This window comes from Eublepharis macularius, chromosome 11, assembly GCF_028583425.1.
Source record: "Eublepharis macularius isolate TG4126 chromosome 11, MPM_Emac_v1.0, whole genome shotgun sequence".
In the NCBI taxonomy this organism is placed as follows: Eukaryota; Metazoa; Chordata; class Lepidosauria; order Squamata; family Eublepharidae; genus Eublepharis; species Eublepharis macularius.
Window position 1 is genome coordinate 36,163,735 of NC_072800.1, and position 26,578 is coordinate 36,190,312.

General features: G+C 40.8%; 1 protein-coding gene across 3 annotated transcripts in view; it reads left to right on the plus strand.

The window, feature by feature from the left end:
- Positions 1–218: 218 nt before the first annotated feature.
- ZNRF2 (zinc and ring finger 2) overlaps positions 219–26,578 on the plus strand; it is a 70,378-nt gene continuing 44,018 nt past the window's right edge. For all 3 annotated transcript variants that reach the window (XM_054991022.1, XM_054991024.1, XM_054991023.1), the window contains exon 1: positions 219–1,175. In XM_054991022.1, coding sequence (XP_054846997.1) covers positions 698–1,175 — 478 coding nt within the window. In that variant the 5' untranslated portion in view covers positions 219–697. The remainder of the gene's footprint in view (positions 1,176–26,578) is intronic.

The following is a 26,578-nucleotide window of genomic DNA, read 5'->3' on the forward strand; positions in this document are numbered from 1 at the left end:
AGTATGTGTGAAAGAAAGACGTACGTTCGACCGCGTTTGTGTGATGGGGAAGAGGCAGGAGGCATATTCTCCTCAGCTTAACGGCCAACCCTTGTGCCAAGCTGGGCTGTCCCTCAGCGGGAGGGAGGAGGAGAATGTGACTTGCGGGCCTGGAGGCGGGAACCAGAGGCGGCGGCTCCGGCAGCCTCCGCCTCCGCCTCTTTCCATGATGGCGACACGACGGTAGACGGAGGGGGAGCGCGAGAGAGGAGCGACTGCGCAGAGGTGCCGCCCCCCTCGCCTCACACTTGAGTGAGCGCGGGGGAAAGTCGGCCCGGGCTAGCCGGCGGCCTCTCACTCGGGCCGGCGGGCGCTGCTGCTTGTTTATCCCCCCGTCAGCCAGGACGGGGGGATAGCAAGGAGGATGGCGGAGACGGCGGGACTGAGCCTTCAGGCGACGGCAGCGGCACCCTCCACGGTGGCGGCGGCAAGAGCCTGCCCCGTGGCCGGTGGGATCACTCTGAGGGACTCGCCGCGGTGGAGGCACCGCCGCAGCCCCGGCGAGGGTTGCTAAGCGCAGCCCGCTTCTTCCCTCTTTTTTCCCGCCCCTCGGCTTGTACAGGCGGGCGGTTGGCTGTCCTCCACCTGGCACGGACGGCGGGAGCCCCAGCGAGAAGAAGGGGGGGCAGTACGAAGAGGAGGAAGAAGGCGCGGGAGCATGGGCGCCAAGCAGAGCGGCCCGGCCGCCGCCAGTGGCCGCACTCGGGCTTACTCCGGCGGGGACTTACCTTCGAGTAGCAGCGGCGGAGGTGGCGGCGGCGCTAACGGGACCGGCGGCCGGCCGATAGGTGGCGGCGGAAGGTACACGCACCTGGCCTCGGGTGCACACCACGCGGGGCCCGGCAGCTCTGCGGCGGCCGCGGCTCCTCCGGTGGCGGCGCCCCGGAGCAGGTCTCTGGGGGGGCCGGCCGCCTCTGGCGCTCGAGCCGCGCACTCTGCCTTCAACATCCCCAACAGCAGCGGCCTCTACGGCTCCCAGGACTCGGTCAACAGCACCCCGGAGGAAGGCGGGCGGGAGCGGCCCGGTGCGGGCGCCGGCGGCGGCGGCGGAGGAGGAAGCCATGGCGGCGGGAGCGGCGGGCCCCGGCTGGTCATCGGCTCCTTACCTGCCCACCTTTCGCCTCACCTGTTTGGAGGTAAAAGGGCCACTGAACAGGCATGGGGCAGAGCTGGGGATCTGAACAGCGAGGACGGCGGCACAAAATGAAGGGGGGGGGAGAGAGTAGAAATTCTCAAACATCTGAGGTTGGAGTGTTGTGTATGCCTCTTTCTGTTGCCCTTAGAGCACATTCTAAACGCACCAGGATCTTTCCCCTTTACGTTGGATGCCTGTGTGCCTCCACAGGAGGTGTGACTCGCTGACAAGTAGTAGCAAGGCTGCTGCTAAATTATATAGACACACCCCCTTGTAGCCTAGTACAAAACAAGATTTAATAAGCCTTGTGGAGGCTTCCTTCCAGGCAATTTTTGTCTTAAAAATATTCAGCGGTGCTCCCGATTGATAGGGCTTGAAGCAGCTTGGGTCATTTGAAACCACATCAGAATCTCAATTCACAGAAATAAAAGAAAAAAGAAGCAGGCTGTAACCTTCCTCTACAGCAGAATGGCAGAAAAGGTCTGCTTTACTGAAAAAATCTTCACAAAGTTGGGGCTTTCTTTCAACCCCTGGGAGGCCCATTCTATAGCATAGGTAACAGCTACTGAGAAAGCTCAAGCAGAAACGGTTCTAAGTGACCTGATTGGAGAATCTACTAATAATCTCTGGTCTGATTATCAGAGCTGGCTTGTGAACATGTATGGGTAAGATACAATCTCACAGATACAGAAGTCCAGGTTGTGAAGGGTTTTTAATAAGGATCTCAGAGACATTAATGCCAGAGGTGGAGCAATGCTAAGCTGTAACAATGTGGATTTACTGTGTTCTCACTTTCAGTGGAGTGTAAACACCATTGGTTGCTCTTAAAGAAATATTAACACTGTGCTACAGTAATACAGAGTTTAGTAATTCCAGATGGATAGCTGTATTAGTCTGTTGCGGCAATAACAAACTGGACTCTTGTGTAACAACATTTTATTCCAGTGCAAACTTTTGTGGACTACAGCCCACTTCATTAGGTGCAGAAGTAATGCTTAGTTGTAATGCTTAGTTGTTCCTATGTATTGAACAGGAAACAGCAATAGCAGTAACAAGAGGGTTTTGATGACAAATAATTGTACTTACAACATAATTGTAGAAAAATAATTCAGCTTTTTGATGGTATACTACTGCATCTTGTAACATTCTCCAAAAAATCTGTAATTTTTCACTCCCCGCCCCCCACCTCCCGTTCTTCTCCTTGAAGAACAGGGAAAGACCTGTGAGTGTGATGTGCCTTGTTTTATTAAGGTCTGTACTATACCAAAGGTAGCTTAACGAAATCTAGAGAGTTTGAGGGAAGTCTCCTGTTCTTGTTTGGTCACTGTTTATGTTTTAAAAATACCCTTGAAACAGAACAGGAACTGAAAAAGTGAAATTCAGCACTGTTCTTAGTATCATGTGTGTTTATTTGGCCTGGCAGTAGTTGCTATCGGTAGATCTGTAAATTCTCTTGTCTTCTGGTTATATAATTGGACTTTCATGTGTCCATCCGTTGTATTTTAAATCTGACCTGAGTCTCTTTTAGATGCCAATTTAAAACATAGAAGCAACTGGTTTATTTTTTAGGCTAATAAATTGTCCATACCACGGATAAAATATTCTGATAGCACTAGGGCAGTTTTGGTAACACATTTTGTGCTTAAAAAACCACCCATAGTATAAATTAAATGTATACGATATTGAAAATAATACTGGAGAATAGTTAAGGATGAAGATGAATCTTTGTAGTACTACATTCCTGTATGTTATGAGCAAGCCTTGTTAAACTCCGTTGGACCAAGTTGCAAGTAAGCGTGCTTTAAATTTCAGCCCTATCGTAAGCTTGCCTACGTATATTATGACAGTTTATTAAGGTACAGTATTGCAAACAAGGGCACAAATATCTGTGCATTTTCTGAATGTTTGGAAGTAAGAGAATTTTTAATGGTCTGTTACTTAAAAAGCTCATTTAGCCCTTGAATGAGTAACATGTGACTGCTGATGTTTTCTTTCTTGTATCATATCTACTCTGTATGGTGGTTGTCTTTGGGGTCTGAATGTTGAGTCTGAAAATGCCTGTATAGGAGATGCAGTTCTTGCTTCACTCCCTGAGTGGTGGCAGGTCAGTCTGGCTAAATCAGCATCTCAGCTACGCTTCAGGAAATGGCCTTGATCAGTTACCTCCCTTCAGTGGCCAGTTCAGGATTATTATTTTTTTGAGACAAGTTACCATTTTTTGTAATTATCTTGGACATGTGGTAATACTGCTATTTGAATGCTCAGAAATAGGGTTTGTATGCCTGAAGAAAATGTGGTACTTTCCTAGATACTAATTAATAAGCTACGGTAATCGCTGTGCAGAATGCAGCTATGCATATGCCACAGGTAGAGATGGGCAAAAACCAGAAAAAAAGAAACATGCAGTCCATGGTTTGTCACGTTTCACGAACCATGAACTTTCACAAACTTGCCCTGGTTCGCGAACTGGGGTTTTTTGGTTCATGAAAATGTCACTTCCAGGCCAGCAAATCACCATTTCCGGGTCAGCAGAAGGTCACTTCCGGGTCAGCAGAAGGTCTGCAGAGAGCCCAACCCCTGTTGCCTAGGAAACTGATTGATTGGCACCAGGATGTCTGCAGTGACGAACCAAAAAACAAACCACCCTAAAACAAACAAACCACCCTAAAGTTCATGGCGGTTTGTCAGAAATGGGCTCTGACGAACTGCTGGTTCGTGAACTACAACCAGGCCTGGTTCATGATGAACTTTGGTTCGTATTTTGGTTCGTGCCTATCTCTAGCTACAGGTATCTTGAATATTTTTGTGATGCTCCCCTCTCCCCAGGTATTCCTGCTCTATTCTGTGACATTTTTTCCTACTATTAGTAGGTTTTATGGAATATATACAACTAGAATGTACTGTATAACTGCTAACATTAATTCTGTAATGTTACTGAGTGAATGTTTGGAGTAATATTTAAGAACAGTGTTTGAGGTTCATCTCAGCCTTTGTCTTTTAGGCCACTAGATAGGGATGTCCTTATGTGAGCTCTGCTGAAAAGCACGTCACCTTGGAACTGATCTGTTTAATGTTCCTTTCCCATGTTCTCCCAATTGGTAGAAGCTGAACACTTCAACACCAGATAGTTGCAATTTGTTGGGCAGGAAGTGTTAAACACTGCTCATTTTTTCATGAGTAACTGTCACAGGAAAGAGCTTTTGAGTAGTGCTCACATGGAGACAGTAATATCAAAACTGCCTGTCCCTTATGCTTGCTGAGAAGAGAGCTGAAATATGCAAATTAGAAGTAAAAGCACATTTACTTTATGCGTGCTTACAGTTTGTTATACATTTATCAATGTCTCCCTCAAATTCTAATTAGTACATATTGTATCTCTTGTGTAAAGATGTTCTGAAAGAGTCAAAGATTGGTGTCTATCACTGAGCTTTATGGGGGCCAAGGCCTTTCTTTCCTAGCCTTTGGGAATCAACAATGTATTATCTTATGTTACCGTGGTATGTTGTACAGTAGCTTTTTGCCTGAAGAGAAAGCAGTCTTGCAAAGGGTACTGAGATAGGAGAACCACCTTCTTATTCAAACTGTTGTCTTTTTTTTTTTTTTGCTTAAGCTAAGGTGTACATTTAGGATCAACTAACTTGAGTTACGTTTCTGTTAATTTGAACAGTTTTGTGTACTACAGCCTATGCAGAATTAAACAGCAGGATTTGAGTGCACTGGCACCTTAGAGACCAACAAGATTTTCAAAGTGTAAGCCAGGGGCCCCTAACCTTTTTGAGCCTGTGGGCACATTTGGAATTCTAACACAGTGTGGTATGTGCAGCAACAAAACAGCTGCCAGAAAATGGCTGCTTCAGGAGGTGGAGCCAGCCACAAAATGGCAACTCTAGATTACCTTCAGTCGCACAGTGAAGATCATTGTGTTGTGGAAGCAGCTTCTGCCAAAGCAATGTTTTTAAAAATCTGCACAGCCAATGAAATTTCCAATGGCCAGTCAGTAGCCATGCTTGGCAAAAGCTCCACCTGGCTCCACCCACTTTCTAAAAACTTTTGACGAGCACCACAAAAGGTGTTGGCAAGCACAATGTTGCCCATGGGCATCACATTGGGGACCCCTGGTACAAGCTTTCGAGAGTCAGAGCTCCCTTCTTCAGTCTGCTGTTCTACTGCAGACCAACATGGCTACCCACCTAAACTATGCAGAGGTAAATTTACCTGATTGATTTTTGTCATGTATGTATTCTGCTTTCTTTATATAACTTTGCCCACAATGAAAGCAAGCAATGCTCTATATCTGATCAAAGCAGTTTATTGTAATACTTAGCTTGTACACATGATCTTATAATTCATATATTAATAAGGGTAATGTGCTGCTAGCTCATGCGTGTCTTGGTGTGGCATCCTTCAGTTCCCTTGTGTAGTGTGAACGTTTGAGATATATCATTGTTTTATAGTCTTGAATTTAAATGAAGGTTTTTCTTATGCTGAACATTTTGAGACTTGGCTTAATATTTGTTCTGAATCATACTGCTAAATATAAGTTTGCTACCCATGAAGCTGTCTGCTGTAGCATAGTGGTTAAGGGATTGGGTTGTGAATCAGCACTCTGCTGGTTCAAATCCCATTACTGCCATGAGCTTAGTAGGCGGTTTTGAGTAAGCCACTCCTCTCAGCCCCAGCTCCCCAGCTGTATTGTAGGGATAATAATAACACTGACTTTGTTCGCTGCTCTGAGTGGAGCACTAATCTGTATAGAAGAGCAGTGTATATAAGTGCAGTTATTATCATTATCTTTTGTTACTTAAGGATATGAATGCTGCCTTATATCTGAGATTAATTTTGATCTTGGCTGCAGTTCATTCGTGATTTTGGTTTTCTAATTGGAAAAAAGATTAAAAGTTAATATTCAGCTCTCAACTTTATTCTGTAATATAAGGACCTAGATCTCTGTAAAGAGAACAAATACATAAATAGTTTCAGTGTCACTTAAGACTTTTATTAGAAACTGCAAAACTTATTTTCAATGGTTGAAAAAAAATCTAGCCTATCATATCTCAAGGTCTTCAGGTTGGGTACTTATAAATGACAGTGTCATATCCCAAAGTTTACCATCAACATTCGGTGGTGGGTATGAGTGATGGAAGACAACATGAAAACTCAAAAGAAAACTGTGGTCAGGATCTAAAGTGCTGCAGATGCCCTACACAGGGCTTTTTAGCTCCTCCTTTCCAGGTGTGCCACCTTGTAAATTTTCGCTGAAATGAAATATTAGCCCCCTCCCCGCCATACTCATAAAAGTGCTTTCTATTGAGTTCCAAGCAGCCAGTGTCTCATTTAAGCTACACACTCTGTCACCCTGTTTGTAACATTTGCGTGCAATATTTCTCTGGGTCCAGTGCAATAATAGTGCATGGTCAGGTGAGATGATGAAATTTACATGTGATCTGGCCATATACCATATATGCAAGTTTAACATCCATGCCCGATAGTCTGTTTAAATTGGGTAATTTACAGCAATCTGATTCCTATGCACACATGAAACTACCTTATACTGAATCAGACTATTGGTCCATCTAGCACAGTGTTTTCCACACTGACTGGCAGTACCTCTCAGGATCTCACCTTGTTGTTATTTGACATCCCACTGACAGGTTGCTTAACATTGTTCTTAGATTTATGTTCGTTTTTTAACTGGCATTTTCAAAGCTGTTTACAACAATTTCATTTTATGATAAAAAATTAAAAATCTAAAATGTTTGAGGAGGAAAGAGGGAAAATGTCAGGCTATGGACGACAGGCAATGGCAGATAGACCCCTGTACCATTACAGTAAGAAATCTAGGTTCTTGGTTAAAAGGGTTTATTCAGGAATCAGATTATTTCCACAGATATGTCCATAGGATTACTTAGAAGCAAGGTAAGCAACTAAGCAGTAACAGCAGGTTGACAAGAATACTCAAAACCTGTGAAAATCTTTCTATTATAGAGCACAATTACTCCTTTCCCCCTCCCACTAGTAAAACGCAACTTTTGGTGCGAACCAGTCCTGAGAACTTCTCATATATTTTACCTATTGAGTCTAGACACTAAAAGGCATGAGATTAAAACTGAAACACAGTAATTCATGGGAGTGAGCAGTGTACAAAGTCATAAGCACTGAGAGCTTCAAAGCGTTAGATAAGACACATCGGCAGCTGCAGCTTCCGAGGGCCCGTGAAAGCAAGCTATGGTATTAGCAATATAACATCAGGGTATAGCAACAGCAACGGCTTAAAATATCAGGCCAACATTAGACAATGGCATGGGTGTATGGGTACAGACATGACAGAAACAAGTTTTTGAAACTATTAAACCACTGAATTAAAAGAGACAAACGTGGCTATGGTGGTGATGAGAAGAGTTATTCCAGCAGCTTTAGGAGAGGATGTGTGATGCTATCTGTACCTACTGGCCTTCCTCCTGCTTCTTATAAGCATTCGTGGTTAGACTTTACTTGTATTTTAATACTCGGTGTTTTCATACTTGTGGGTGGCGTTGCTGTTGGATGATTTCCAGATTGTTCTCTTCATGTTGGCCACCTTGGCAGTCTTTCTAAATGTCTTTGATGTCTCATTTGTGTTGAACGCTCTGTTAGCTATCATATAGAAGCAGATGTAGTATAATTTCCTAGTTCCAGAAATTGGTGGTGAATGCTGAAATTGCTTATTTCAGCAGCTAAACTCTGGGGAAGGAGATTAACATTTTCTTGGTGTAAATTTCCTCAAATGGAAGTTTTGAGTTATTAGCAAGTATGAAGAAGCGCTACCTTTTCTAGCTCAGCTGGTTTTGAGAAAATGAACTGCACTTAGTCGTGTTTTACAGTTTTCCACTTGTGGTCTTTGTGTTTCTATTAACCATCTCAACTACAGATTCTTTAATAAAACTTTAGTGAATTAGGGTTTTGAGTACTGGGGAAAATACTGTGGGAATATGTACCATACAACCTTTAAAAGTGTACTATTCTCCTCAGTCAGCATCCATATAACTACTTTGAAAATTTCTTCGGCAGCAAAGAAAAATATTCATAGTTCTCATGGATAAAATGAATGTATTTAGGGATTGCTACAAGTGACTGGGACATTGTGGTGCCATGAGACATTCTCTGGATTATGTGAAAATGTAATAGTGAGTGTTTCAGTATTGGGAGGAGAGATGGCTTGAGTAGCAAAGGGAATGAGCGAAAGTGAGTGTGGGAGGGTAGTGTTTTCCATGTGGAGTATGATTGGTTGAGGTTTGGAAGGGGTCTGCGGGATGAATGTGAAGAGTAGGGAAGGGGTCAGAGGAGGAGTCTGTATCTGCATGTATAGAGGGTCTTTTCTGACAGTTTGGTATATTTATTAGTTAACTGCTACCTGCTATCTTTATCTTAAGATTCTCCTTTTCTTCTCTTGTTATGTATGTCTATTGAGTAAAGTTTGGTTAAATCATAAGCATGTTTCCACATGACTACTGAATATATGGAAGGTGGCAGCAGGTTTCACTGTTAAAGCTTAAAGAGCTAGAAGTCAAAGAGTCTTCAGTAAACCACCAGGGTATGCTATAACTTGCGGGGGTCACTCTCGAATATAAAGAGACTCTCGAGATAGCTGAACACCCTGAAGTGCCTATAAGTGAAGTCCAGGAAGGGGAGATCGGGGCATTCACTGAGGGTGATAGTGTCCAGTACTCCATAAGAAGCAGGCTACACAGTGAAAGGTGGTGGTCAGCTGAGGTGGGAACATTCTGAAATAAGGAAAGGCTTCTCTCACAGGGAATGTGATATGTGAAACTGAGAGATTTTATTACATGCTACAAGACCAACCGTAACTCTTTAAATTTAGGATAAGAATTTGTGAGCTTGGTCTTCCTAAGCCTCTTGTTGAGATCAAATTGTATGAGGTCTCATCCTAGGCACAAAATCAAGGAGAATAATCATCGAGATAGGCAGATCTATGCATCCTATGGAAGTGCAAAAATCATAGGAACATTCCCTTGATGTCCAGTTTGGTGGTACAGAACTAGTTGCGTATAACTAAAATGGTACAAGCTCCACCTTCTTATGACCCAGTCACTATATATCATTTTCTGTTTAGAAATGGGTGTGTATATTACAACCCCTTTGCAACTCTCCTAACATATATGACATCAGTGCAGATTTGCACTTACTCAGCCTATGAAAGTTATCAGTTATGATAGTAGTTCAAGAAAAAAAGCCATATTAAGTTTTCTAAAGCTCAAATGATGGCACAAAGAATCATTCCCTAAGGATAGTCCTAAGAACTGAATTGGAATGAAGTTACACAGGTTCAAGGGTAATTTAACACTCGATAGAAGAGAGACACCATGGCAGTTTTCAGCTGGTATGTATACTTATTTTGGCTCTCAAAATAATGACAATATCAGATTGAATTGGGAGCTAACCTAAAATTTCTGTTTGTGTATTAGCTGCCTTTAAAAGGTAAATGAAATATTGTAATATGTTTGTAGGGTACAGTGAGTTTGGAAAAGTTAAGGTAATGAGGTTTCTGTCATCTTAAATTCTAATATATTCTGACAACTTGGCCACCTCCCAAACAACTGAAATCTGAAGTACTGGTATTCTTTCAGATAGGATGGTTTTGTCCTACCAGGGATAAAAGTACAAGACATCTCATTCATGTATATCTTCTGCTTTCAGCATCGCTCTAACACTATGCATAGTTTTGACTTGTTTCCATGTTAGGTTCCCTTTTGGGGATTGGAAGCTCTGGGGGACTATACTCTTGAGCTATTAAATGGAATGGAAGGGGGGCTGTGTACATTTATTAGACAAAGAGATATCTTTTGTGTGAAGATAAGGTGAGTGTGTAAACAAGCAGTAGCCTGTTCATTTACCTTGCTTGTGGAAGTTCTGTGACCTTCAGAACAGTGTGTGTGAAGTTTAGTTTCTATGGGTTTCTTCTGTTAATAGTACTTCATCCTTCTTTGAAAATGTGTTGTGCACTCAAGCTTCTGTTTATCTGGCATTGGTAAATGACACAACATAGCACACAAAGGTTAGACCAACTAGATTAGACCTGATTTGTAATCTGCACTGAGACATTATTAGCGAAACCAGTATTTCTGGAGGAGACGGAAATGTACTGGAAAAAAAGCCAGGGCGTGGGAGCTTTGATCCCGGGTTCTTGTGTTAGATAGAAATGATTGCACCATCTCTGTCCTGTCTTCATTAAAAATAAGATGTCTGGGGCTGTTTCTCTCCTTTTGGGCCCCATCTGTAACCTAAATACCTCCTAAATCTTGATATAATTGAAATAAATAGGTGTGCTTATATTTATTTACTTCATTTATACCCTGCCTTTCTCCCCAGTGAGGACCCAGAGAGGCTTGCATCATTCTCCTCACCTTTATTTTATCCTCACAATAAGCTGGCGAGTTAGGTTAAGCTGAGTGTGTATGATTGGCCAGAGATCACCTTGTGAACTTCCTTGGCAGAGTGGGGATTCAAACCTGGGTTTCCCAGATCTTAGTATGATGCTCTAATCACTATATCACAATGGCTGTCTCTGTGTGTTAGATCGTCAAGGCTTAGCTAACTTGCTTAAATCCTTATCTGCACATTTGTGGTTTTTTTAAAGTTTTATTGGGCTATACCATGCTGCCCATACTTTTTCCCCCCTAAATTTTTGTAAAGATCTTTAGCCACATGAGTAGAGTTTTCTTCATCCCATTGCTTAAATATAAGCGTTTTCTTATTATAGTCGCTGCCGTGGTTTGGTTCTTGTAAAAGCATCTATATATCTTCAAATAAGTATTTTTCTTATATTTTGGCATGGGTGATAATTTTACTATTCCTGATAAAGAGCAAGCAGAGTTTAGGAGCCAGAAACTGGGATCGTATCTATTACTCACAGTTACTAATGCTGATCCACTACCAGTCTATATTATAGCAATGTAGCTGTCAGGTAAGGAGAAGAGTACGTTAACCGGCCTCCACCCATTCACTTCACCTGATCAAATGTGTCCCCTTAGCTGGTTCTAAGGTCAAATTACTTGTCAGGAGGGCCAACCACAAAGCTCTAGAGCAAAATGTAGTTTGGACCTTAGTCAAAAACATGTGCACAATATTTTCAGTTCAAGAAGAGAGATGTCAACAGTTGTACTGAAGGTTGAGTGTGATATAGTTTAAAGAGGACCATTGGTGTATGGACAGGTAACCCACAGATAAAGCGGGTTGTTCCTTTTAAGCGTTCAATTATTAATAGATAAACAAATCTGAGGGCCTACAAGAAATTGAGGGAGGAGGATGCTTAATACATTCAGTAGACCTCCTAAGTGGACTGCAAAATGGGTCCAATTTTTTATTGCTTTGTAACAGTTAATCAAGTTCTAAACTGCTGTTATCAAATATTGGTGGTATTCGGTGTTGTGTAAATATAAATGTCAGCAGTGTACAGGAAATCATATTGTTCATGATTTTTATCTGGAGGCTCAGTGATAGCCTGAACAGTTACAGGGTTTGTTCAGAATTAAACTTCACACTTCAGCTATACAAAAGATGGTGCATTTGTAATGATTGGGTAGGGCGTGCTTGCCTCTGAATTAATAGAAGTAGACCGAAGAGGGCTGGGGAGCAGGGGGAGTCCACCCTTTTAAAAGTACCATTATGCTACCTGCAAGGTATATGAAGGGTATTCTTAACACACTGGAATATTTGACTACGGTCTGCTGTTACCAAATAGTCAGTGGAATGGTCCAAATCCTAGCAAGCATAAGTAGATTAAATGGCATCTTGGACAGCTACATAGTGTGTGTTTTTTTCTTTCTAACCATTCTGGCATATCACATAAAATGAAGGAGGCTGACTTGTAATTCTGTCAAAACGACATCAGTGAGAATTGCAGCAACTCTCCCTGTATATATTTAAATTCCGTCCCTCTGTATATTTAAATTCATATCCAAAAATTTTAAGGCCTGAAGGAATATGGTGGCATATGCTTGCCTGGGAATAAGGCCTGAAGGCATATGGTGCCATGAGATGCTTGCCTGGGAGATGGCAACGATAAAGTTGCTTTTGCAGAATTAGGAGGTAACTAGGCGGTCATTTATTACATTGAAGTCATAATAGTAGTATTGAATCCTACTGCTCCAAGTCTTCCTAACCAGGAAGTGGTAATAAAAAGCCTAATAAAAGCAACATAAGCAGATTGTAGGAAAAGTCAAGCTAGATAGCTGCATTGATTATTGGTTATTGTCTTAAGTTCCTAAATGCAGGCTAGGAGTAGGGGTGTTTGTTTGTCTGTGTGTATATGGTTCATCAAAAGGTATATGCTTTGTCTTTAGATAAACAGTTAATGTAGTTAATCTGTTTGAAAAATCACTTTCCCTAAAAGTATTTCCTACCTTATAGGATTCCAGGTCAGAGATGTGAAGGCTCAGGGAAGAATAGGGTATTGGAGTGTTTCACCATACTTTTTCCCAAGGACTTTAAAAAATTTGGATATTTTGGGTAGTAGTGAAAAAAATTCTAGGAAATACTGGAGAGCATAGAACAATAGTATACTTGTGTCCACAATTATACTATAATTTGTGTGGTAATATGCTATTGAAAAATTCCATGCTACAAGATTTAACTGTATATTGAAATATAAATCTAGCCCTATGATAACTGTATGAGGTTGTTTCTGTCCAATTAATGCTTTCTTCTCTTTTCTATAAAATTTCTATGTTCTCTTTTCAACTTGTGTTTTTCTGACCTCTCACATTGCAACAACTAAGATAGATGTGCTAAATTGCTAACTTCAAGTGGACCAGTTTGCAGCAAGCATATTCTCTTTCACCACACATTAGTAGTGGGAATACTTGCAATTTTGCTTATAGAAAATAAAGGTATTTATATCCTTACATTTCATAAATATGTAAAGTAGTAAGTTATAAATGATTCATTTTGGTAAAGCAGTAAAATAAGTGTAGGATCGATAAGAAAGTCAGTATTGCACATATTTCAAATCCCCTATGCCCCTTCACAGCTTCAGAATTTCTGGGAATTTTATATCTCTAGGTATAGATAGCAAAAGTTTTACAAATATATACCATAAGCAGCTTTATTTTTACTTGTTCTTTACTAGATCAGTGGGGTTTTCCCCCTTTAAGAGGGGGGATGGGAGATGGAAACAATTCCACTTTTTTGCCTGCTCCCACATATGATAGATTTTTTAAAAATTCCCTGGCTTGTATCCCACCATTCCAGTAAGGCCTCATCTGTTACAGAGGTTTCAAACATGGTTTGTGCAGAATACAGATACAAACCTGTCTTTGTACACTTAACTCCAGTATATCATAGCAGGAGCAAGATTTACTAGCAACTATAAGGTCATGTGGCAAAAAATGACCTGCTACTAACATTTCTCTGGCATGTGTGTAGAAACATGAATGGCCCTCAGGAATAGTCCTGCTAGACTTCTATTTATGTCTTGTGGCTAGTTAAAACCATGTGACAGTTGCTTCTTGGAATGCACAGCTGCCTTATGCAAGAAGTATTGAAGCAGATATGCTGATCACTGCTCCATTCATAAGCCTATGGCACTAAGTACCTCTTTCAGAGCACACATATTGGCTCAGATGGCCCAGTGACAAAGGGCATTGTTTCTCTCCTATCCCTGTCAGGTAGTCGGAGTTTCAGAAGGTTAAAGGAGTTTAGGTGGAATGAGAGCATTTCCCCTTTAAACTGTTAATCTGAATCTCTGACATAAAGCTGTAAAAACAGGGTTTTTTGTTTTTTACAGTCTGAACATTCTTTCCTTTGCTTATTCAGAGATAAATGTAATAAAGTTTTAATGCTTTTGAAAGGCTATCCATAAATAAAATAATAAGTTCATTCAGGCTATTTGCATGTGTATGAAAGAAACTGCAACCTGGTTGAATTTTTTAAAAAATTCTGTTGAATACCAGTTATTAGAAGAAATTTCAGCTTGTTTTCAAACTCTCACAATACAGCCTCCCTAATGAAATTGGTTTTCTAAATTACTGTCATAATACAGATCATTCAAATTGATCTTAAGGTATACCTTCTTTAAATAATGGAGACAAATGTCTCAACATAAACTTATAAAGACAAAATTCACCGGCGTTGCACAGTTCCCACTAATTTTCACAGGATTTAGACAGATGACTTCCTTTCAGATGCTACTGTTGAAAGACTAAAAATATTACGAAAATACATAGGACTTATGAAGAATTAGATGTTGGTGCAGAAGAGAAGCAGAAGAAAACAGTATACTGCTTTCCCTCTTTTTGACTCATCTCTGCCTTTCCCCCATAGTCTGACAATTCTATCACCTGTTAGATGGGCAGGAACCTTTAGTCACATCAGCCAGGTGACTTACTGATGTCCCAGAAGTAAGGAGTGGCGTGTTACTTCATAACCTTCTTCTTGTTTTGGATGTAGAGAGGGGTAAATGGGTCTAGTTCTCAGAACGGAGACCTTTGGAGCCATTCTGTTGATGTCAGTGAAAGCAAGTATTAAGCTGCTTGCTTCACCTTGGGCATAGTATCATAGTGGGCCAACTGCATGCTAAAACAAACCAGAAGTCCAGTGGCATCTTAAAGATTAACATTTATTACAGCATGAGCTTTTCTATGTCAAGGCTCACTTCTTCAGATGTAATGGAAGAGGAAAAATTTATGCAGAAAACTACAAAAAGAGAGGGAGGGGGAGAGGTGAGCAAAGAGAGCCCTGCTGTCGTAAATCAGGTATGCCTCTCTGTTAATGACTTGGACTGTTCACACATAAGGGAGGACTAGAGAGATTAGAGGTTCTAGCTGATCAAAAATACAATAAAGCAAGTTAAACAACTAATTAAGGAAGAAGTGATTTGAAGGTAAAGGATTATGCTATGACTAACAACCAAGCCCGTTGTTGTTACAATGCTCTAGAAAATGGCCTCTGGTGGGCTATGCCATTGCACCGGGCCTTCCTACCATGGCAGTGGCCTCCTTGGAGCCTCCAAGGCAAGCCACGTTGGCGACAACACATTGTTTTAATCCCTGGGGAGGGCTCTGTGTGGGGATAAGAGGTGAGTTGTCGCCAATACAGCTTGCCTTTTATATAGTAGGATACAACATGTTAAGAAAAATCTATTAAAGTTTCTAAATAGGTGTGTCATGTTGGATTATTAGAAGTGACACTGAGGTAAGCCAAGTCTTGCTTTAAGCCAGGATGCCAGAATACGTTTAATTTCTTGATGAGTTCTAATTCAACACTTTGTATATTCCCCTTCAAGGATTTTGTGTGTGTGTGTGTGTTTGGTAGAACAGTGACTTGCAATATTACGTCCAGGAAAATTAAAATGTTTGCCCCCTGCTTTCCAAGTGTTGTGATTTCTTATGTCAGTTTTGTGTTAATTGATTCTCTCAATTGTATGCTGCCAGAAATCGTCTCTGATATGAGGCAAATGCTCTTATGTAATCATTGTCCTTCCATAGTTTAGATACCATATAATTTCCTTTTATGGAAAGGTACTATGTAGTAGGTAGGGGTGTGCATAATGGAAAAAACAAACTGAAATTACACACAGAATTCACTGGTTTGGCTTGTTAAAGCAGCTTCCGGAATGCTGAACCAAATCCTGGAAAATAAATTCAAACGAGACTCTCCCACTAAAAAGTGTGTGTGTTTTGATTGGTTCATGCCTTCCAGCAGTTTTCCTGAGCAGTGCCAATCAGATCCCAAGGGGAGAGAGACATTACATTAACTCTGTTGGCTGGAAGGGGGATTAAAACCAATGTACATGGCTTAGTGCATATTCCCATCTCCTGCCCCGTAGGTACCTGGGAAATAGCTCTCCCTCCCTGCCAATCCAGTCCTCACAAGGGGAGACCCCTCCTATCAGCTTTGGAAGCCTTTGGAAGGAATAGGCAGCATTGCAGTTCAAAAGAGACTTCCCTGGGAGTAAGCACTATTGAATAACATGCGACTCACAGCTGGGTAGACATGTTTAGGGTTGCTTCCATAGTCTTTAGGGCTCTCTCTTTTTTTGAGTCAATTGGCAAATATGTAACTCCTCCCCTTCGGAAACAATCCTACTTAGATCTGTTTGGGCAGGGGGTTGGGGAGGAGGAATTCAGCCAATTAGTCTGCCTGCCTGCTTGTCTGCACTTGGGCAGTGGAAAAGATTGGTCCCATTTTGCAGTGGGATGCCGAGCATCAAAAGGAGGGATTTGGATTCACCCCTCATTGTGGGGACAAAGCACAAGGAAACATGAAACCAACAGGCAACAACAGAATTGCAAAGGTAAGAAGTTATTGGCACTATAGAAAATAAAAAAGTGAACATGAAGTAGGTTTGTTTTTTTTGCATTGGATGCAGCATTCTCCTGTTTAGGAACACTCCCTTGCTCCACCAGCCAACCTTTGCCTTCTGCGGGTTCACTGTTGTTGTTGGTGTGTCTCTGTGTTACTGTGCTTGAGGAAAAACTAAGAAGTTTGACTAGGAGGGGGACTAATGGATGCTATTTTTGGTAAAGTACAAAACCAAAGCTTCGTGTTCCCCCCCCCCCCCCGAAAAAGAACAGCGCATGCGCAGCTGACTAAAACAAAAACCCAAATGGGTCAGTTCTGAGCTGGGACCAGCTGGAAACAAACTAGTAATGAAATGGGATGATTACAGAACTCCCGGAGCCAAAACTGGCTGATTCCGCACACATTGGATAATGCACTTTCAATGCACTTTATCAGTCATTTGAGGTGGGTTTTTTGTTCCGCACACACAAAAATCTGTTTCAAATGATCTAAAAGAGGATTGGAAGCGCATTATACAATGTGTGCGGAATCACTCACTGAAATGGAAACTTTCTTGATGCCCACACCTAGTAGTAAGTCTCTCTGACCCTGCTGCTCTCAAAATTTGCTGTTTCACTTATCCCCACATATATGGGAGTTGACCAATGGATATATTGAAAACAGCGTTGGCTTAAAACCTTATATGGGAAAACCTTGGTTGGCAATTTTTTCACATTAATTGTAACACTAAGAGAAGGGGGAAACTTGACACAATGCAAGATAAAAATGCTGACTGTTCTCTCTCCATTGAACTTCATGTGTTCAAAGTACAGTGGAGTTTACTGAACTGTGGAGCATAAACAGAAACTGGAAGTCAGTTGGTGGAGTGCATACTTAATATGTTTGGGTTCTCTTCCCCTCATGCAAAAAAAATGGAGTGTAATCAATCTTTGTAGTAACTGAGTCACTAGATATTAGAGTTTTTCTAAATTGTACTGTCATGCAAAAACTACCCATGCTTGTAAATAGCCCTGGGGGCAGTGTGACTACATAGATTAACCGATCTGTGCTTATTTCATAGAAATCTGACTGAAAGTAGTGTCTAGGCTGGTAATCACCTAGCAGGTCTTAGATCTTGTGTGGTATAGTGGTTAGAGTGTCATCCTAGAAAAACTGCTTCAAATTCCCATTCTCTGATTAAAACACTGGATAGCCATAGGGCAGTCACGGTTTCTGGATTGGATCCTATGGTCCATCAGTGGAAGGTGTTTGGCAGTTGTGGATCCTTCCCACATTCCTCCCAGGAGCCCTTTCCAACCTGGGGAAGCTTATTCCCTTGGTCATGGGATCTATGTAGTGTAACAGCCACACAAGTTAGTAAGCTACAGTAGGAAGGGGAACAAAATTGCCATTTTGTCTCTTCGGTTCCAACCCATTGAGCCTAATTAGATTAGGCATACTGCTTGTTTACTGGCTGCCTAGTTCTGCAGTCGGCACCCTGTATGAATCGGCAGAGATGCTTTCAGGTGTGGTGCTAGAAACACCTAGATAGATTGTTCTGGGGAACGTCAACATTCATGCCAAGGATACCTTGCTGGGGCCAGTCCGAGTCTTTGTAGCTTCTTTGATGGCTTTGGGCCTCTCTCAGATGGGCTCAGTACATAAAAGAGGGCTTGATCTTTTGATCTGAGCCTTTGAGGGAAGGTCTGGTTTCAGGGTTGGAAATGCAAGTGGCACGAAAAGGGGTGCTTTCAGACACTGAGCCGCTTGCTCTCCCTAGGCCCCAGCTCCATGACAGCTTCACTTATCTGAACAGAGCCTCTTGCAGTTCCACCCTGCAAATGGGTAAAATCAACAACTGCCCATACATACGCATTCTCTGTGCCCCCCACTTTGAATGGCTTGCCTGATGAGGTCAGCAAGCCTCCCATTGCCCTGGCTTTCTGCAAATTATGTAAAATTGAATTATTCAGGAGGACTGTTTTATATAGGTAATATGGCTATACTGTAACAAAATGATTTAGAAAGATGCTTGAAAAAAGGACAGGGACTGTGAGCTATACTGCTGCGTATAATACGTACTGTCTGGCTGTAAGTATGATCCTACTACTTACATTCTACATTATTTAATATGTTGTGTTAATGCTTATGCTTTGTTTCAGCACTATTTCAGATTTTTGCTTGATTCTAGACTTGTGCAATCCAAACCTTGTTGCATTGTTTATTGGATATATCATCCCTTTTATTGTGCTGACTTACATTGTGTAACCTTCTTGAGTCTCAGTGAAAAATATGGACTGTAAATGACATAAATAAAAAATGATATACATTTAAAAATAATCTACCTAACAGAGCTATGTTGAGGATGAAGTGGCGGAGAGGAGAACCTTGTAAGCTCTTTGAAACAAGGTCAGGATAAAATATATGGATATGAGCTGGGGGAAGCTAAACAGTGATTTGACTACTGTAAAGATAAACTAGTCTCCAGAATGTCTGGATTGACATGAAATATGATTTCCAACCCAAGGAGGTACTCTGTTGAAGGGATTCCTTTTGGTGCCCAGTGAACTTCCTTTTCCAGCTAGCTGGAAGTCTGGGAGAGGGTAGTGAGGTTAACTAGGTTTATTGTCCTGGATGATATCACTGCATTTTGCTAGGCAGGCTCTTTAGAGAAGTCTGAAACATTAAGATCAACATGCTAATCATGGTTCTCATTTAAATTGCTGGCCTTGCATACGTTGAACTTTGTTTTGAGAATAGGTTATCTAGCTATGTGGGGGAAGGGGCGCTGACAAAGGGAACACTTTGTAGTACAGGTAAGGGGAACTTGTCTTTCCATTTAGTATAATTACTTTGTTACACAATATGTGTTCTTCATTGCAGGCACTGAAACTTGCTCAGGGTTGCCCTTTGTGAAACGTTTCTGGTACTAGATGGCAAAATTAAGAGGAAAAAATTGGTCATGAAGGTGCACAAGAATGTAATTCATAGACTTTTCTGTTCTAAATACATACAAGTGCCAGCCTTAATCATTCTCTGGGAGAATTTTAAAGAAAAGAAAGGAATTGCCTTTATATTGAGTTATATCAGTGGATCGTCCGGGGGCCCTCTGGGATTCAGGGTCAAATTAGATGAGACATTGCGAAACTGATGACCCAGCATCTTTTGAAGCTGGATTACAGCTACAAATATCTCTCATTTGGATTGGGGCCACATAGAAAGCATTTAAAGTTTTCACCTCAGTATGGTTTTACAAATGGACGTAGGCCTTTAAAAGAAAGCAAAAGGTGGCCTGCTAGCGCTTCCTTTAAAGGAATAACAGTGGGTGTTAATCTCTCCTTTCCCACATGGCCCTTGATCAGTGCCATTCCTTTAAGAGCGAAAATCCCTGAGTTCTAGTTTGACCCTCAGATCTTTCTTGTTTGTGCTTCTTCTTTTTTTTTTAATGAATTTTTAATTGGGTTTTCCCAATAATGGGGGGGGGGGATTACAGCAAGAGATCAAACTTTAGCAGGTTCACCACAAGGCAGACATACATCAGTCTCAGGATAGATAGATAGATCAACTATATACTTAGTGATTATATATATATATATATATATATATATATATATATATATATATATATATATATAAAATCACTAAGTATATAGTTGATGCCCCATATACCTTCAAATTTCCCTTTTGTTTCCATAAACATTTATTTAGTTGTTACACTTTTTAAAAATCTACTTATCCTACTCCTTATATCATTTCTAAAACTCTTTTCTTTTTTATATATTATATATGCTAGCTTTGTGAAAGTAGGTTACTGTCCAGGAATTTCTTGCTGTCTGCTTTTTGCTTTGCAGTGTCCTGTTGTTGAAAAAAGTTCCAACAACAATTACTAGCAGTTCAGAAGTTACATCAGCATTAATAATAAAACAAAATAGTAAAATATTACAATAAAATACAAATTGTTAAAAAGTATAAAATATGAGAAATAAATTAAAGGTAAATCCTGTCAGATAAACCACTGTGCACTCAGAATATGCTTTTTATACTAGTGGAATTATTTTCCTACCCCAGTCATCTTTCTCTCATTTTCTTTCCCAATTTTTGTTTTTGGTATCATTGTACTAGATGTGCCACCTTTTTGATAATGATCTTCTTGATATACCATCCTTTGATCTCATTCTCCTGAATATAACTGTCCTGACTCTTTTTTTGGGCATGTACTATTGATGCTGAAGTATTCCGGTGATCAAATCCTATACACTTCTGAGCGACCTCATTGTCCTGCTGCTTTTCGCTGTGTGAAAGGGTAAAAGGGAAGGGATGTGATATCCTTGTTCTGTATCTATGCATGCTAGCAGCAGGTACTCCACAAAAGATAGTTATACAACAAGATAGTATTACAATTTATCCAGGGGTGCTCCTCCACTCACTTGAAGATCCTGATCCATGGGTTGAAGAATTTTGTACTTCACACTAGGAGTTTTCTTTTTCATGTGTGAAGTCAGAATCCTAATACTGTATAATTTTTTAAAATTAAAAGCATCATGGAGGAAATTACTGAAATATTACCTCCTCATAGCTGTGGAATCAACATAATGCAGCTACTGTGGAGCAGTGTAAGCCAACACCATGATTTTTTTAAATAAAAGGTTGGTGTTAGTGAGGCCCTCAGTGTCAAAAGTACAGAGCCCCCCCTCACTTTAACAGGGTTCACTGTGACTTCACAACCCCTTCTTAATGGAACTCTACATTGTTATGCTGAAGATGGGGGTGCGGTGTAACTATAAGAGGACTGCTAGCTTTTGTCAGTGAATTCAAAATACCAGATTCACATGTCTGCCTGTGTTAACTACTTGTGCTGAGGCCTGTGCTTGTCTGTCTCCTCTCTCTATTTTTGTTTTGAGATTCCTCCTCAGAGTCCTTGTTCCTTCTTGTTGTTTCACATGAAAATATTTATTTATAAAATGTATATGCCACCTCTCCAGAGACCTGCCACTAGACTGACTTGAGAACTATTCTAGTCCCCCCCCCCGCATAAGCAGTTACAAGTTGGTGATTAGACTGTTATAACATAATTAATTTGTTCCTTCTTAAGTCAGTTTAAAGGCTGTGCTCATAACCTAAGCAGCCAGATAACGTGGGTGTTACCATGTTGACTTTACATTATCTCATTTCAGTCTGAAAACTTTGTTTAATGTATACATTATTAAGTTGTATATACTGATTTGTTTGTTATTTCAACATTGCTTTATCTTTGAAATGAGTATATCTTTTGAAAAAAGCTTCTCAGATGCTTGCTTGATTATTGTGTTTATAAATGGTATGGTGTTCAGGTTTTTGGGCACTAAGTGAAATTGGAACAAGAGAGGCAGCAGAATTGTCCAAGTGCAGTGGAGAGTGTGAAACTCAAAGAGAAGGTCCTCTTCTTATTGAAGTCTGATTCATCCTGTGCAAAGTATTTTTGAGTCCTTGTATTGTCTAGAAATTGGAGCTTCATTGAATTCAATGGGCTTAGACTTGTTCTGTGTGCATCCTACAGACTTGAGTAACTTTACATGAGCCTCTTGTGAAGGACTGCACTTGAAAGCAGATTTCCTAAATGCAGCAATTGGAGAGCTGGAGGGGAAAGAGTTAACTCTTGCTTGGAATGTAGCATTTGATTGACAGGTTGCTCTTTCCTCTTTGATTGGTCAGTTAGAACCCGGCTGAAGGTCTGACAGTTGGGTTCTGACAGGATTGTTCAGAGAGAGTTTGAGTGAGTCTGATAGGGAAGGTCAGACAGGTTCCCCTCTGGAGTGAGGGAAGAGGAATATTTTGCCTTATATGTAACATCACTATTCTGAAGAAGAATTGTATTTAAGAATTCTTAGTATCAGTGTCAACAGAAGCTGAAGCCTGTTTGACTGGGAGTGTGTTTTGGAAAGAGTGATTGGGTAGTAAGTTGAGACTCCCTTTCAAGCCAAATGAAAAAGGGTTATATCTTCTTAGGTGAAGAAGATTAATTCCTGCCCAGTTTCTAAAGGGGGTTTGGCTCTGAGGAGATCACTGGGTCTGTTGTGAAGGGAAAACAGTTTTAAACTAACTCCAGGAAACCTGAGCTGTCATAAGAAACTCTATGAAGTCAGACCGAGAATCTGAAGCAAAGGGGGAGGCTTACCAAAGCCGTGGAGCTTAGGTGGGGTTGGAGAGGAGGGATGGGAACATTCTGCCTGTTGCCTCCTGTCGCCCGCCAGCCTTGTGCTGCGTCTGCTGTGGTTGCCTCTGCGACCAAATGATCTGGCCCATCAGAATCCAATCTGGGATTCTGTGTGATCTGGCATAGTTGAATTATGCCAGATTCGCATAAATCTGGCTATTTAGCTGGTTCAAGAATCCTGGATTGCTCACCCCCAAATAAATGAACAGTATGTTTGAGAAGCAGAATTATTGCACTGGGAGATGTGATCCTACTGTTATGTGGAGCTTAGCAACTTGAGTTGAACTCTGAAGCAAACTAACAACAGAGATATCAAGACAGTCATAATATGTGCCAGTTAGCTAGCCCCAGCTGTTAAGATGTGTATCTTGCTCTAGTTGAAGCTTCTGAATCATCTTCAAAGGCAGACCCATGTAGAGTGTGCCACAGTAGTCTAACCTAAAGGTACTATTGGATCCGCATGGCCAGATTGTCTGGGCCCAAGAAAGAGGCCAGCCTCTGAACACAAAGTAACTGATTGAAGACATTTTCTGCTATGCTGTCAACCTGTTAATGCAGTAAAACTGTCCCTCTACCTCATAACTGACAGGAACAGCACCCGTCAAGACTCTTCCAGTGTCAGGATGTTGGCATCTGCCATCTGTCCCAAGGGTGAGGGATGGTGCAGCTGGGTTTCTCTTTCAAGGTTGTGCAGCTGGGAGCCTGGCCGATTGGCCTTGAGTTCTCTAAGCCTGAATGCCCAACCCCCCCAAGGGGGGGGGAACTAGTTATCTCTGAACTGTGTGTGTGACTGGTTTTTCCATGTGCCTTGTTCCTAACAATGCCTTCGTAATATCATGACACTAGGTCTTACAATAAAGCTTCAAAAAACCAACCAGTGGAGTCTTTTGTAATTCCTTAGCAGGATCCTTACATTTAGTCAGTATCACTTCTATTTAGTCAGGCCTTAGCTACTTGACCACAGCAGATGGGCACTGGCCCAGGACAGAGACAGAGTCTTACCCACTACCGCTGGATATGCTAACGGCCATCCAAGATCAAGTCCTTAGGGAATTACTTACTAAGTTTGGCCTTGCTGACATTTCTGTATGCCTTATCTCTACTTCAGCAATTGCTCATCCACTGCTCTGCTCCCTGTATAATTCTTGCGACATTATAAAAGTTCACCATGCTTTGTCACGTTTTAAACTTTACAACAACCAAGAGATGCTCCCCTGGTACAAGTTAAAAACCACAAGTGGTGAAATACAAATCCAATATGAAATTTATAACATTATCAGTCTTGTAAAGTGACTAAGTGCATGAATGGATAATCCTAAAGTGCTAAACAATCCAAAGACATTTCACAATTCAATAGTTCAATCAATCAATACAATCTTAAATAAATACAGTGTTTATATGGTAACGGCTGCAACGGTTTGAACCAAAAAAAGTGCAGATGTTTAAAACTGTCATTGTGGCTATGAAGACTGCAAACTTGTTCTTTTCTTACTACAAAGAGAGGTCCTTAGATAAACTCTGTACTCTGTCTTGTGCATACATAGTACAAATGTGGAATTCATGTAGACTTGACTCTAGGAGCTTCACTATTGAATTCGAAATAGGTGGTATAGAATATAGAAATCAAGAAATGGGAAATCCCAAGTTTAAATCTTCAGCCATGAATTAACTAGATGACCCAAAATATATCTCTACAGCATGGTTCAGATGCAGTGGCAACACTTACTTTGCTTCTAGTGTCATGATCTGATTAGAGTTTGCTATTAGGTCTAAAGTAGTACCTTTTCCTTCAAACCAGGATTCCAAACTTGTGCTTTCCCTGAAAGTGAGGTTTAAAGCACAACCATAGTTGAAGGGCAAATCACAGATGCCTGCATAAGTTAAGCACCTAATTAACTAGCTATGTGGGTGAGGAAAGGGGAAAGTAGAGGAAACTGAGGACGACCCCTTTTGTTTTTCCACATAGCAGCAAATTGTGGCTTGCCAGTACATCAGGACAAAGAGTATGTCTTGGCTTCAGATCCTCGTGTGAGTATATTAGTGTTGCCTTTGTAGGGTTTCATGAACAATGTTGCATTGATTTAGAATTCTTTTATAGAATTGATGGGATTCTGTATAGTTGCATATAGGCAAACCTATTTTGCAGAGATATTAGAGGAAATTGATACCTTTGTAACAAAAAGGGTTAGATTTTTTGATGGAATTTGGGAATTCAGAGAACCTAGTAGATTGACTACTGTCTAGAGCACAACATGTATATGGACTTTACATTCTAACAACATGTCTTGCCCTCATTTTCCTCTGACCTAGCTTAGATTTAATACAAGTTCCCTGAGAATCATTGGTCTGCCCATCATGAATTGTCCTTGGAAACTGTGTTCTCTGGCAGCAATTCCCTGTCTTCCTTCATTGGTCTTTAACCATGATTAATGTTAAACAGGAATCCAGCCTGAACCAGAATATGTAACAAGATTAAAATGAGTTTGCAAATCTGATTAGCATTAACCATAGTTGATGTTGGTCTATATTTAATAATAAACTGTGGTAGAGCAGATGAGGGAAGGGAGTAGGAATTGACAGCAGAAAAGAGGTAAGGGAATGGAAGGGAATGTTGTTGGCTTTTGAATTGCAAACTGTAGTTTGCAAGAACCAGCACTACATCAGCACCACACCCTAGTGAAGGAGGAATCGCACGGAAATCTTCATCCGATGAAAGTGTGTCACAGATGTATGCATGTATTAATGCTGAACTCTGACTCTTTTATCATTTATAAGGTTTTCCTCTCTTTCTTTATTGCTGCTGAGTTCCTTCAGGAACCAATAGGTACTGGTAAGTATCAACTCAATCATAATTTACAAAGTTTTACCCTAGTGAGGACACCATGCCCTCACTTAACTTTGGTGAAAACTTTGTTACCTACAGACAAGCCTGTTACCTCAGTGCTTTCTCAGATCTCCATTATTCCCTTTGTGTAGTGATAAAGTTGAGACTCTCCAGGGCACTTTGTCTTTGCATGTTTTCCAAGAACATCCATTTATTTGGTGGTCACAGTGCACTGATGCCTGCAGTTTGCTCTCTTGTCCCTGTCTGCTCAGTTCTTAAGTGCTGAGTCTTCTGTGTTCTCTTACTGTTAAAGGCAGCCTCTTCTGTTCTTACTTAAAACTTGTTACAAATGTTACTGCTCTTAATCATCATCTAATTACTGCAGTTTTGCAACCTTTATCCCGTACTTGTGTTCATATGGTGTGTCAGTCCTATGTTACCATATTCTCATCTTGTACTTCACAGTTATGAGTTTGGTAAAGAATTAATCTTGTCTAGGAATATTTTTCAAATAGCTAGCAAGGGCCAGCTGATAACAAAGGTTTCAGATTAACTTCACATTTAGTATATTGTTCTAGACGTGTGGTACTAAGCGTAAGCATATTTTTTCCATTGAGGGGCTCAGTTTTAAAATCTCTTAGGCATTTTAAACAACTGCATAAAACCTGCTTATGATCCACTGTTAAATAAGTGTCACTTTTGTGTTCAGTGGCTAAATAGCTTTTTGTAGATTTTGGTACAATGGTGTAAGATTTAAACATATTGATTAACTTTTTATTTGCATATTTTTCTTTCGATCATGATCTCCTTCAGGTAGTAACACTTTGTATTTGTATTGAACAAAGTTTGTGTTTATTTGTAGACGTGAACACTAATAACTAGTTACGTGTACATACATATATGCTTCTCCAGCATGTAGAAGAACCCACCATCAGTCACTGATTCTTTGTAGGGACTGCACAATAATTTCTGTGATAGTTTCCTTGTCTTAAATGCCAGATTCCATCTTAGCTGCATGAACAGCAACAAAACAGCTCACATCCTCAAGACATTTAGCACCTACTAAGGAGTTCTTGAAGCACATTCTTGAAGCGTGTTTGTGTTCTGTTCA